The sequence below is a fragment of the Coregonus clupeaformis genome, chromosome 24 (genome assembly GCF_020615455.1).
Source record: "Coregonus clupeaformis isolate EN_2021a chromosome 24, ASM2061545v1, whole genome shotgun sequence".
Taxonomy (NCBI): domain Eukaryota; kingdom Metazoa; phylum Chordata; class Actinopteri; order Salmoniformes; family Salmonidae; genus Coregonus; species Coregonus clupeaformis.
Genome location: NC_059215.1, coordinates 23,336,095 through 23,350,206, shown reverse-complemented (window position 1 = coordinate 23,350,206; position 14,112 = coordinate 23,336,095). Strand labels below are relative to the sequence as shown.

Sequence of the window (14,112 nt, the reverse complement as noted above, 5' to 3'; positions counted from 1 at the left end):
ACCAGCTTCAGCTGGAATGCTTTTCCAACAGTGTTGAAGGAGTTCCCACATATGCTTAGCACTTGTTGGCTGCTTTTCCTTCACTCTGCTGTCCGACTCATCCCAAACCATCTCAATTGGGTTGAGGTCGGGGGATTGTGGAGGCCAGGTCATCTGATGCAGCACTCGTGTTTCTTGGCCCAAGCAGGTCTCTTCTTCTTATTGGTGTCCTTTAGTAGTGGTTTCTTTGCAGCAATTCGACCATGAAGGCCTGATTCACAAAGTCCCCTCTGAACAGTTGATGTTGAGATGTGTCTGTGACTTGAACTCTGTGAAGCATTTATTTGGGCTGCAATTTCCGAGGCTGGTAACTCTAATGAACTTATCCTCTGCAGCAGAGGTAACTCTGGGTCTTCCTTTCCTGTGGTGGTCCTCGTGAGCGCCAGTTTCATCATAGCGCTTGATGGTTTTTGCGACTGCACTTGAAGAAACTTTCAAAGTTCTTGAAATGTTCCTTATTGACTGACCTTCATGTCTTTAAAGTAATGATGTACTGTCATTTCTCTTTGCTTATTTGAGCCTTTCTTGCCATAATATGGACTTGATCTTTTACCAAATAGGGCTATCTTCTGTATACCCCCCCTACCTTGTCACAACACAACTGATTGGCTCAAACGCATTAAGGAAAGAAATTCCACAAATTAACTTTTAAGAAGGCACACCTGTAAATTGAAATGCATTCCAGGTGACTACCTCATGATGAGAGAATGCCAAGAGTGTGCAAAGCTGTCATCAAGGCAAAGGGTGGCTATTTGAAGAATCTCAAATATATTTTTATTTGTTTAACACTTTTTTGGCTACTACATTATTCCATATGTGTTATTTCATTGTTTTGATGTCTTCACTATTATTCTACAATGTAAAAAATAAAGAAAGATCCTTGAATGAGTAGGTGTGTCCAAACTTTTGACCGGTAGTGTATATCAAAATACTTACATTCACGCACACGCTAAGGCTGTAAACGCTAACCTTACATGTGTGCGCAAATGCGTGTGTGAACCCTGACCTTCTCGGCGAGCCTCACGCTCTTTGCGGCGCTCCTCGGCCCTCCTCTCCCTCTCCTTCTGCTGCTGCTCGCGGAGCTTGCGGTCCCTCTCGCGCTGGCGCTCCACCTGCTCCAACCTGTCCCTGTAGTCCGGGGAAGACGGGGGAATCCTGTCAGGAGCTCTCCAGAAAACCAAAAGCCACCCACCCCACACTGTTAATGTCTGCTTCAGGGAAGGGGAAGAGTACAGTTTACAGTGTGACAGGTAACTGCATGGTAAAAATGATGTCTGACCAGCACGTGACAGTTTGAGGATTTGCACGTTTAAAGGTAGACTAAGATATATGACATCATCATAAGCGTGGTTTCCATCCAATTTGCGACAGATTTTCATGCAAATATGATAAAATATGCATTTTAAAAACAGGTGTTTCCCTCAGACTGACTTTGTTGCGGATAAAGGGCTGTGTGTGTTGACGTAGTGTACATAAAAAACACTTTTGCGCTTAAGTTTCCATGTACCGAATAAAAAAACATGAGTTTAATCTGTTTCCATTGCATTTCCCACACTACTGATTCTTTGGTTGTCACACAAACTGTAGCGATCAGGGTTCGATACTGCAACCAAAACAGTCGCATTTGTGACCGTTTGTTTGACTTGACAGAGCGACACATTTTTAATTTGTTGCAAGGGTGCCAGTGATTTCTTTTAACCTGGTCATGTTATTTATTTTTATCATCATGATGTATTCAAACAGTATTGTGCAATTGACCAAAAATAAACAAACTTTCTGAAGAGGCAACAACGGTACAGGAATGCCCCTGTCTGTGTGTGTCAGGGCTCGACATACAGGGGAGGTTTTGGAAACCCTCTGGGCCAGTCAATCAGACATTTGAAAAATCTGATATTTCCTCTCAACCTGGTCTCAGAGCATTTCGTATTATTTTGTAAGTGAATCAGAGACTCTCCATTTAGTATGATATGTTACGTTTTGTATGGTATGTATTAATTTGTAGATGTCCATCACCCATTTCGTATGATATGTTACGAATTACAATTCGCATTATATATGTTACGAATTTGCAAAACATATATGTTATGAATTCTAGCGAGGTGGCTAACGTTAGCTAGCTGGCTAACATTAGCTAGACTAGTGGTTAAGGCTAAGTTTAGGAGTTAGGTTAAAAGTCAGGGGAATGGTTAGCTACAAGGGTTAAGGTTAGGGGAAGGGTTAGCTAACATGCTAAGTAGTTGCAAAGTAGCTAAAAGGTAGTAAGTACTTGAAAAGTTGCTAATTAGCTAAAATGCTAAAGTTTTCAGTGATGAGATTCGAACTCTCAACCTTTGGGTTGCTAGATGTTCGCGTTATACGCCCACCCAATCACCGACGTTTTGCATTATATGGCCACCCATCCAGACCAACCACCAAACGTAACATATCTTACTAAATGGAGTGTCTCAGATTTATGTACAGAATAATACGAAATGCTCTGAGACCAGATTGTTCCTGTAGTCTTTGGTCCTTGAAAAGTAATTGAAGTTGGCAGCCGATTTAGAAGTTCTACCGCTCCAATATAATTATGCCATGATTTCATTTCTGACCAGTTTTTATGAGTTGTAAGCGCTTTCGTTTGTTTCCCGCCGTTTCAATTGAAAAGTGTTGAGCTAGTCTGTTGCGCTTCTTGCAGTAAAGCTATGTGCGGTTATTATGAGCAAGACAACATTGAATGTTGGCTTCAACTTGGTTTTCCATACAAAACGTTCCATTACGAAGGGAACCCGGTTTTTGGTTGCTTTCTCGTTTTAAAACAGTAACCCCTCAATAACTCTTCAACATCTCAAATGGCGAGACTAGCTATCACATGGACAGACGTCATTAAAGTGTGTGTCGGGAACATGCTATGTATTTAGCCAGGCAATGCACACATTTCTGACATATTTTAGAATGTCAATGAACAATGCCATTGGGTAGGCTTATAATTTTTTTTATTACTTATTCTTAAAGTGGTAATGCATACTTTTTTTCTACAGGCTATTACAACAATTAAATATAAAATGTAGGTCCTTGAAAATTATATTTAAGTGCTTGAATTAGTCCTTGAATTTGAAATGGCCAATGTCTGTATGAACACTGTATAGGCTACTTGCTCAGCCCGCAAATGAAAGATAAAATCACCTGCTATTGAAATTATGCATGCATCATACGCTTTCCTGTCAGATCTTGACCTGGGTCAGTATTCCCCCCCCCATTCGGGCCAGTAGCTTCCAGTTGGCACTGGCAAATTTACCTGAATGTCAAGCCCTGCTGTGTGCGGTGCGCGTAGGGCCTATATGTCTAGCACTTTGTGTAGCCGTTCGCGATGCTAATAGTTTTCGGGTAGATGGAAAGGTAATTAAAAGGTAACTACAGAGTAGCCTATGCCTACCCGGCAGAATCATGATTATTTGCATCAATGCAGTGGCCATTTGTTTTTGAAAACTCCATCACAAGCATGCTACAGAAACACAGCTAGCTAAACACAACTATCTGGATAGGTGCGGATCTGAATTAAAGGGTAACTACACTAACAAATCTACATTTCTCAGATTTTACCCAGACCTCAAATTTTCCCCTGATATGGTTTAAGCATTGTTTTTCTATTAAAAAAGGTGTGATTTTGAGAGTGAAAACCTGAAAGAAACTTGGGGAAATCAGTCCTCCTCCCACTGTTTTTTTTTAGCCATGGTACCATTTTGGTATTAAGTATAATTTTTTTACATTCTGCCCTCTAGAGGATTTTGCAGAAAAGAACACATGGCACTTTGAAATCTGCAATAAATACATTTTTTGCACTTTATTTTAAGTCTCTTTTCTTTGCTGTTACAATTAATCTATCCAAATCAATGTAAGAACACAACGGTACGCTAATTTAAAAGACGGATAGTAATTATTAGCCTGGCTCTGTATGGAATGGCCAGGTCATTGTCAATTCTAAAATAAATTATTTAAAAAAATAGGAGTGACTAAATCATGTGCTGATGCCACCAACTGAAAAAGTTGGTAGCACCAGTGCCACCTGTGGAAAAAGTTAGCGTAGAACCTTGAGCGATAAATGGCAAACTTGCCCAATCTGGTTCACGCATGCTGTCCAGACAACAGTTCGCTGATAAAGTGGACACTGTAATGGTTAGGTTATATGATGAGATGGATAAGATCATTTTTATTTGTTAATTGGCAGCTAAGCAACTATTATCATGTCATGTCATCTCAACCATCCATCCAAATAATTCCATGCATCTGCCTTTTGTCTCTATACATTTTCACATAGCCTTTTCCACGATACGGGGTAATCCAATGAGCAACACCGCAGCTGTTGCAGTGATCATCATTCATCACGTATGCTATATATAATCAATACACAACTTTCAAGGAGTAGTGTATTTGATGCAAGGGTGTTTGATGTAAACATATAAGAATACTTGTCCATTTGACAAAATTAGCCTACATTATGACATTCTCTTGATCGCTCGAGGAAGGCAATTTGTCCCTGGCTTGCAAACAAAATTCCCTGCATCATTGTCATTAGCCTACCTTTTTGAAAATGTAAATGCTGGCTAAAAATAAATGTCATAATAGCATATTTGAACTACCCCAATGAAAAATTGGACAGTGAGCATAAATCTGATTTTGATTCATGCAAGCATTAGTACCTAGGCTATCTATTATCTCTGCAATGGAAATGATTTTACAAGGATAGGGTCAGCTGGCAATTATAGGAAAGTTACAATCTAATTACACATTTGTTACATAATTTAGCCGTTTAGGCGATGTGTCATCCTATGAAGTGGACGTCATGTCTTTCCCTCTCATTTTAGTAGATATATTTTTCAGTAATATTCTGATCACACCATGCAACAAGGGATGTAGCCTACAGTCAGAGACAGAAGATGGACAACGTTGGTAGGCGGAATGATATCCAACAGGGTTGCAAGGTAAAAGTGTGAGGCGGGATCAGGTCGGCTCCTTTCCTCCTTGCTTGACAGAGATCTCAGAAAATATACAATTGTGAATCTGCGATGCAAATGTATCACATAAAATGTATGCGCAATATCTCACAACCTGGTGAAGTAGCTTTTGCTCTACCTCTCTCCCTGAGTGAGAGAGGTTTGTACTTTGATAGACAATTTACCTTGTTATTGGTTATTTGATCAACAATTGCGCAATAAATCATTTCCACCACAATTCGTCGCATAATTAAATTTTACAGACACAAAATTATCCTACCATGTCGAATGAACAGATTGTTGACATTTATAACATTTTACCGACACTTCCTGTTTGCATCACAATTGGTGTGATTTTTTTGGGTATTGCATAACTTTACTCGCATAAAAACAGTGGATGGAAACGTGGTTAGTGACATGGGGTCAAAAAGCATGAATAAATAAAAATATGTTTTTTGTGTGGTTTTATGCTCTTGAAACTTTTGTTCAAACTGCCAAACTCTCAGGGGTCACATTCTGGTAGAAGTGTACTGTTTGAGAGACCACTGATCATACATTTTTATAACTAAATACCTTTGAACACAAGTGATGATTATAAATGTTGATATTTCTTTGTTCTGTAGTCTACAGTAGAGTATGAAAATGTATGCACTCACTAACTGTAAGTCGCTCTGGATAAGAGCGTCTGCTAAATGACTTAAATGTAAAATGTAAAAAAAGTACCAGTCAAAAGTTTGGACACACCTACTCATTCAAGGGTTTTTCTTTATTTTTACTATTTGTAGTAACCAAAAAAGTGTTAAACAAATCAAAATATATTTGAGATTCTTCAAAGCAGCCACCCTTTTGCCTTGATGACAGCTTTGTTGGCAATCTCTCAACCAGCTTCACCTGGAATGCTTTTCCAACAGTTTTTTGTATTTTGTATTTATTATGGATCCCCATTAGCTGTTGCCAAGGCAGCAGCTACTCGTCCTGGGGTCCAGCAAAATTAAGGCAGTTATACATTTAAAAAACATTACAATACATTCATAACAGATTTCACAGCACACTAAGTGTGCCCCCTCAGGCCCCTACTCCACTACCACATATCTACAACACAATCCATGTGTACGTGTGTATAAGTCGCTCTGGATAAGAGCGTCTGCTAAATGACGTAAATGTAAATGTATAGAGCGTATGTTATCATGTGTGTGTATGCATGTGTCTGTGCCTATGTTTGTGTTGCGTCACAGTCCCCGCTGTTCCATAAGGTGTATTTTTATCTGTTTCTTAAAATCTGATTCTACTGCTTGCATCAGTTACTTGATGTGGAATAGAGTTCCATGTAGTCATGGCTCTATGTAGTACTGTGAGCCTCCCATTGTCTGTTCTGGACTTGGGGACTGTGAAGAGACCTCTGGTGGCATGTCTTGTGGGGTATGCATGGGTGTCTGAGCTGTGTGCCAGTTGTTCAAACAGACAGCTTGGTGCTTTCAACATGTCAGCACCTCTCACAAACACAAGCAGTGATGAAGTCAATCTCTCCTCCACTTTGAGCCAGGAGAGCATGACATGCATATTATTAACGTTTGCTCTCTGTGTACATCCAAGGGCCAGCCGTGCTGCCCTGTTTTGAGCCAATTGCAATTTTCCTAAGTCCCTCTTTGTGGCACCTGACCACACGACTGAACAGTAGTCCAGGTGCGATAAAACTAGAGCCTGTAGGACCTGCCTTGTTGATAGTGCTGTTAAGAAGGTAGAGCAGCGCTTTATTATGGACAGACCTCTCCCCATCTTAGCTAATGTTGTATCAATATGTTTTGACCATGACAGTTTACAATCCAGGGTTACTCCAAGCAGTTTAGTCACCTCAACTTGCTCAATCTCCACATTATTTATTACAAGATTTAGTTGAGGTTTGGAGTTTAGTGTGAATGATTTGTTCCAAATACAATGCTTTTAGTTTTAGAAATATTTAGGACTAACTTATTCCTTACCACCTACTCTGAAACTAACTGCTACTCTTTGTTAAGTGTTGCAGTCATTTCAGTCGCTGTAGTAGCTGACATATAGTGTTGAGTCATCCGCATACATAGACACTCTGGCTTTAATCAAAGCCAGTGGCATGTCATTAGTAAAGATTGAAAAAAGTAATGGGCCTAGACAGCTGCCCTGGGAAATTCCTGATTCTACCTGGATTATGTTGGAGAGGCTTCCATTAAAGAACACCCTCTGTGTTCTGTTGGACAGGTAACTGTCTCCACAATATAGCAGGTGGAGTAAAGCCATAACACACATTTTTTCAGCAGCAGACTATGATCAATAATGTCAAAAGCCACACTGAAGTCTAACAAAACAGCCCCCACAATAATTGAATCATCAATTTCTCTCAGCCAATCATCAGTAATTTGCGTAAGTGCTGTGCTTGTTGAATGTCCTTCTCTATAAGCATGCTGAAAGTTTGTCATCAATTTGTTTACTGTAAAATAGCATTGTATCTGGTCAAAAACAATTTTTTCCAATACTTTACTAAGGGTTGGTAACAGGCTAATTGGTTGGCTATTTGAGCCAGTAAAGGGGGCTTTACTATTCTTAGGTAGCGGAATGACTTTTGCTTCCCTCCAAGCCTGGGGGCACACACATTCTAGTAGGCTTAAATTGAAAATATGGCAAATAGGAGTGGCAATATCGTCCGCTATTATTCTCAGTAATTTTCCATCCAAGTTGTCAGACCCCGGAGGCTTGTCATTGTTGATAGACAATTTTTTCACCTCTTCCGCACTCAGAATTCAAAATTACAACGTTTGTCTTTCATAATTTGGTCAGATATTCTTGGATGTGTAGTGTCAGCAATTGTTGCTGGCATGTCATGCCTAAGTTTGCTAATCTTGCCAATGAAAAAATCATTAAAGTAGTTGGCAATATCAGTTGGTTTTGTGATGAATGAGCCATCTGATTCAATGAATGATGGAGCTGAGTTTGCCCTTTTCCCAGAATTTCATTTAAAGTGCTCCAAAGCTTTTTACTATCATTCTTAATGTCATTTATCTTTGTTTCGTAGTGTAGTTTCTTCTTCTTTTTATTTGGTTTAGTCACATGATTTCTCAATTTGCAATACGTTTGCCAATCGGTTGTGCAGCCAGACTTATTTGCCTTTCCTTTTGCCTCATCCCTCTCAACCATACAATTTTTCAATTCCTCATCAATCCACGGGGATTTAACAGTTTTTACAGTCATGTTCTTAAATGGGGGCATGCTTATTAGTAACTGGTATAAGCAATTTCATAAATGTGTCAAGTGCAGTGTCTGTTTGCTCCTCATTACACACCACGGACCAACATATATTCTTTACATCAACAACATAGGTATCACTACAAAACGTATTGTATGACCTCATACACAATATTAGGCCCAGCCTTTGGAACTTTGGTTTTCCTAGATATGGCTACTATATTGTGATCGCTACATCCAACGGATTTGGATATGCTTTCAAACAAATCTCTGCAGCATTAGTAAAGATATGATCAATACATATTGATGATTTAATTCCTGTACTGTTTGTAACTACTCTAGTAGGTTGACTGATAACCTGAACAAGGTTGCAGGCACTGGTTACAGTTTGAAGCTTTCTCTTGAGTGGGCATCCTGATGAAAGCCAGTCAATATTTAAATCACCCAGGAAGTATATCTCTATTGATATCACATACATTATCAAGCATTTCACACGTTATCCAGATACTGACTGTTAGCACTTGGTGGTCTATAGCAGCTACCCACCAGAATGGCCTTTAGGTGAGGCAGATGAGTTCCCACATATGCTGAGCACTTGTTAGATGCTTTTCCTTCACTCTGCGGTCCAACTCATCCCAAACCATCTCAATTGGGTTGAGGTCGGGTGATTGTGGAGGCCAGGTCATCTGATGCAGCACTCCATCACTCTCGTTATTGGTAAAATAGCCCTTACACAGCCTGGAAGTGTGTTGGGTCATTGTCTTGTTGAAAAACAAATGATAGTCCCACTAAGCGCAAACCAGATAGGATGACGTATCGCTGCAGAATGCTGAGGTAGCCACGCTGGTTAAGTGTGCCTTGAATTCTAAATAAATCACTGACAATGTCACCAGCAAAGCACCCCCACACCATCTCACGTCCTCCTCCATGCCTCACGGTGGGAACCACACATGTGGAGATCATCCGTTCACCTACTCTGCGTCTCACAAAGACACAGCGGTTGGAACCAAAAATCTCAAATTTGGACTCATCAGACCAAATGTCCATTGCTCGTTTTTTTGGCCCAAGTAAGTCTCTTCTTCTTATTGTGTCCTTTAGTAGTGGTTCCTTTGCAGCAATTCGGCCATGAAGGCCTGATTCACGCACTCCTCTGAACAGTTGATGTTGAGATGTGTCTATTACTTGAACTCTGTGAAGCATTTGTTTGGGCTGCAATTTCTGAGGCTGGTAACTCTAATGAACTTATCCTCTGCAGCAGAGGTAACTCTGGGTCTTCCTTTCCTGTGGCAGTCCTCATGAGAGCCAGTTTCATCATAGCGCTTGATGGTTTTGCGACTGCACTTGAATACATTTTTGACATTTTCCATATTGACTGACCTTCATGTCTTAAAGTAATGATGGACTGTCGTTTCTCATTGCTTATTTGAGCTGTTCTTGCCATAATATGGACTTGGTCTTTTACCAAATAGGGCTATCTTCTGTATACCACCCCTACCTTGCCACAACAACTGATTGGCTCAAACGCATTAAGGAGGAAAGAAATTAAACAAATTAACTTTTAACAAGGCACACCTGTTAATTGAAATGCATTCCAGGTGACTACCTCATGAAGCTGGTTGAGAGAATGCCAAGAGTGTGCAAAGCTGTCATCAAGGCAAAGGGTGGCTACTTCGAAGAATGTCAAATATAAAACATGTTTAGATTTGTATAACACTTTTTTGGCTACTACATTATTCCATATGTGTTATTTTATTGTTTTGATGTCTTCACTATTATTCTACAATGTAGAAAATAGTACAAATAAAGAAAAACCCAGGAATGAGTAGGTGTCCAAACTTTTTACTGGTACGTGTGTATATATATATATATATATATATATATATATATATTGCTAATACAAGCCACGCTAACATGCTGACCAAACCGTCTCCGTGCGTGCGTCTACGTGTGCATGTTGATTTTTTCTATCCCCATTAGACACGTTCTTGACATGCAGGTTAAAATACCAAAACCAACTGTGAACCAACTATATTAATTTGGGGACAGGTCGAAACACAAATGAAACATTCATGGACATTTTGCTAGCTTGCTGTTGGTAGCTAATTTGTCCTGGGAAATAAACAAACATCGGGTTGTTATTTTACCTGGTCCTTTCTTTAGCTGGATCTTTGTATGTTCTCCACTCCGACAATTAATCCACAGATTAAAAAAAAGGGGAAACCTAGTTAGTTTTTTCATTATTAACCTCTCCTCGTTCATATTTCTTCTTCTGTGGATTTTATATGGCGGTTGGCAACCAACAAAGTTGCATTACCACCACCAGTGGATTGTGGACCTCATTCATCTTTCAATCACACACGTGGGTATATGCTCGTAAAAACCAATGAGAAGATGGGAGAGGTGAGACTTGCAGCGTGTCACGTGTCAACCAATTTATATTTAAGTGCCTGGCTACGCAGATACCCGTTGACAAACATAAGCAGTTTGGATGAAATTATTGACTAACGTGCACGTATAAATATATTTTGCAATGCTCGCGCACACAACATGGACGGTTTGGTCAGCATGTAATACACACGTGTGTATGTGGTCACAGTAGTCACCTCTCTCTGCGGGATTGGGCTCTGGCCTGCTCCCTGCGTTTCTGCCTCTCCCAGTCTCGCCTGGCCTTGTCCTGCTCCTCCCACTGCCGCTTCCTGCGCTCGCTCTCCCTGTCCTTGTCTTTGGGCCGCACGTGTTTCCCTGCTGCTGCTACTGTGATAAAAACAAACAAATGTAAAACAGTGCAACTAGGTGCTACATATAGTTTAATACCACACACACACACTAAAACCAGTCCCTATGCAGCTTTCTACAGCAATACCGTAGAGATAGAGGACTCATCCTTATAGCTTTGCCATTATAGCGTCTGTGACAGCATGGCAGGGCTGACCCCATTTGGTCGACTGGTCGATAGGCTGTTGGTCGACCAATATATATTTTAGTAGAGCACGAGACACCTGTCTGATTCTCACCTGTCTTCTGTGGACTAACCCAGTGAGAAGGCCGCGGAGATGCCACCATCCAAGAAGAAGGGGAGTGTGGCTAAAATGCACAAGACATGTCTTTCTCCGGAATGAGCTCTCTCCAGCCATTTTGTGCAGATTCATTGTTTCATAATTTCATTGTGTGAATTGTTTGCCCTTTGATTGTTAGTTTCTATTAATTCCCCATTACATATATCACCAGTAGTAGCCTACATTTACCGTTAATTTACATTATTTCTAATCCATACTGAACAAAAATATAAACGTAATAAGCAACAATTTCATTGATTTTACTGAGTTACAGTTCATATGAGGGAAATCAGTATATTGAAATAAATTCATTAGGCCCTAATGTATGGATTTCACATGACTAGAAATAAAGATATGCATCTGTTGGTCACAGATACCTTTAAAAAAAAAATGGTCCTCATGATCTTGTCACGGCATTTTTGTGCATTCAAATTACCATCGACAAAATGCCATTGTGTTTGTTGCCTGCCCATACCATAAGGCCACCGCTACCACTCTGTTCGCAACGTTGACATCAGCAAACCGCTCGCCCACACAACGCCATACACATGGTCAGCGGTTGTGAGGCCGGTTGGACGTACTGCCAAATTCTCTAAAATGACATTGAAGGCGTCGGCTTATGGTAGAGAAACTAACATAAAATTATCTTGCAACAGTTTCATGAGCTGAAATAAAAGATCCCAGAAATGTTCTATATTCACAAAAAGCTTATTTCTCTAAAATGTTGTGCACAAATCTTTACATCTCTGTTAGCAGGGCTGAACCCGACAAAAAAAAATCTTAGTCGACAAAGAGACAGACGTCTGTTCTTTTTAAGCTTTTATTTTTCCATATACAGTGCATTCGGAAGGTATTCAGACCCCTTGACTTTTTCCACATTTTGTTACGTTACAGCCTTATTCTAAAATTGATTAAATAAATGTTTTTCCTCATCAATCTACACACAATACCCCATAATGACAAAGCGGAAACAGGATTTAATAAATCTTTGCAAATGTATCATAAAAAAAAGAAACTTATTTACATAAGTATTCAGACCGTTTGCTATGAGACTCGAAATTGAGCTCAGATGCATCCTGTTTCCATTGATCATCCTTGACATGTTTCAACAACTTGATTAGAGTCCACCTGTGGTAAATTCAACTGATTGGACATGATTTGGAAAGAAACACACCTATCTATATTAGGTCCCACAGTTGAGAGTGCATGTCAGAGCAACAATCAAGCCATGAGGTTGAAGGAATTGTCCGTAGCGCTCCGAGACAGGATTGTGTCGAGGCACAATTCTGGGGAAGGGTACAAAAACATTTCTGCAGCATTGAAGGTCCCCAAGAACACAGTGGCCTACATCATTCTTAAATCAAAGAACTTTGGAACCACCAAGACTCTTCCTAGAGCTGACCGCCCTGCCAAACTGAGCAATCGGGGGAGAAGGGCCTTGGTCAGGGAGGTGACCAAGAACCAGACTGTCACTCTGACAGAGCTCCAGAGTTCCTCTGTGGAGATGGGAGAACCTTCCAGAAGGACAACCATCTCTGCAGCCCTCCATCAATCAGGTCTATACGGTAGAGTGGCCAGACGGAAGCCACTCCTCAGTAAATGGCACATGACAACCCGCTTGGAGTTTGCCAAAAGGCACCTAAAGGACTCTCAGACCATAAGAAACAAGATTCTCTGGTCTGATGAAACCAAGATTGAACTCTTTGGACTGAATGCCAAGCGTCACGTCTGGAAGAAACCTGGCACCATTCCTACGGTGAAGCATGGTGCTGGCAGCATCATGCTGTGGGGATGTTTTCAGCGGCAGCGACTGGGAGACTAGTCAGAATCGAAGCAAAGATGAACGGAGCAAAGTACAGAGAGATCCTTGATGAAAACCTGCTCCAGAGCACCTAGGACCTCAGACTGGGGGCGAATTTTCACCTTCCAACAGGACAACGACCCTAAGCACCCAGCAAAGCCAACACAGGAGTGGCTTCGAGACAAGTCTCAATGTCCTTGAGTGGCCCAGCCAGAGCCCAGACTTGAACCTGATCAAACATCTCTGGAGAGACCTGAAAATAGCTGTGCAGCGACGCTCCCCATCCAACCTGACAGAGTGCTTAAGAGGATCTGCAGAGAAGAATGAGATAAACTCCCCAAATACAGGTATGCAAGCTTGTAGCATCATACCCAAGAAGACTCGAGGCTGTAATCGCTGCCAAACAAAGTACTGAGTAAAGGGTCTGAATACTTAAATGTAATATCTGTTTTTTATTTGTAATAAATGGGTAAACATTTCTAAAAACCTGTTTTTGCTTTGTCATTATGGGGTATTGTGTGTAGATTGATGAGGGGAAAAATATATTTAATGCATTTTAGAATAAGGCTGTAAAATAACAAAATGTGGAAAAAGTCAAGGGGTCTGAATACTTTCCGAATGCACTGTATAGAGACATCCTATGTGTATTAATCAAATCATCTATATGCACTGAGCTTGTCTGATGCTTTAAGCGAACTGTTTGATTAAATAATTAAGACACACAAATGCCTAGAGGGAGTCCGACCGCAATTGATTTGATTGTGCCGCCTGGCTCAGACTTGCTGTGCTTTGTTAAAAAGAAAAGAGAGCGAGTGACTGTGTGACTAGCACCTGTTGTCTCTCTCTCCTCCCTGCTGCAGCGACTACCACAGAACATAAGTGTTTATAGTGCTGTCCATGTTGCTGAAGCTGCAACATAATTACAGCCATTTCTGACTGAAAAGTTCTGTTACCGAAATCCCTAATTTGTTTAAGAAAAACATTCCCTCAACCTTTGCTGTCTTTACGTGACACATGTATGCTTCATATGCAT

General features: G+C 40.6%; 1 protein-coding gene across 8 annotated transcripts in view; it reads right to left on the bottom strand.

Annotated features, from left to right (window-relative positions):
* Nucleotides 1-14,112, bottom strand: part of LOC121538437 (cyclin-dependent kinase 11B) — a 30,924-nt gene that overhangs the window by 8,602 nt on the left and 8,210 nt on the right. For 5 of the 8 annotated variants that reach the window (XM_041846435.2, XM_041846433.2, XM_041846440.2 and 2 more), the window contains 2 exons: nucleotides 10,826-10,976; nucleotides 1,046-1,206 (listed from right to left, as the gene is read on the bottom strand). In XM_041846435.2, coding sequence (XP_041702369.2) covers nucleotides 1,046-1,206; nucleotides 10,826-10,976 — 312 coding nt within the window. The remainder of the gene's footprint in view (nucleotides 1-1,045; nucleotides 1,207-10,825; nucleotides 10,977-14,112) is intronic. The other 3 variants (XM_041846439.2, XM_041846441.2, XM_041846438.2) reach the window with 2 other exon arrangements.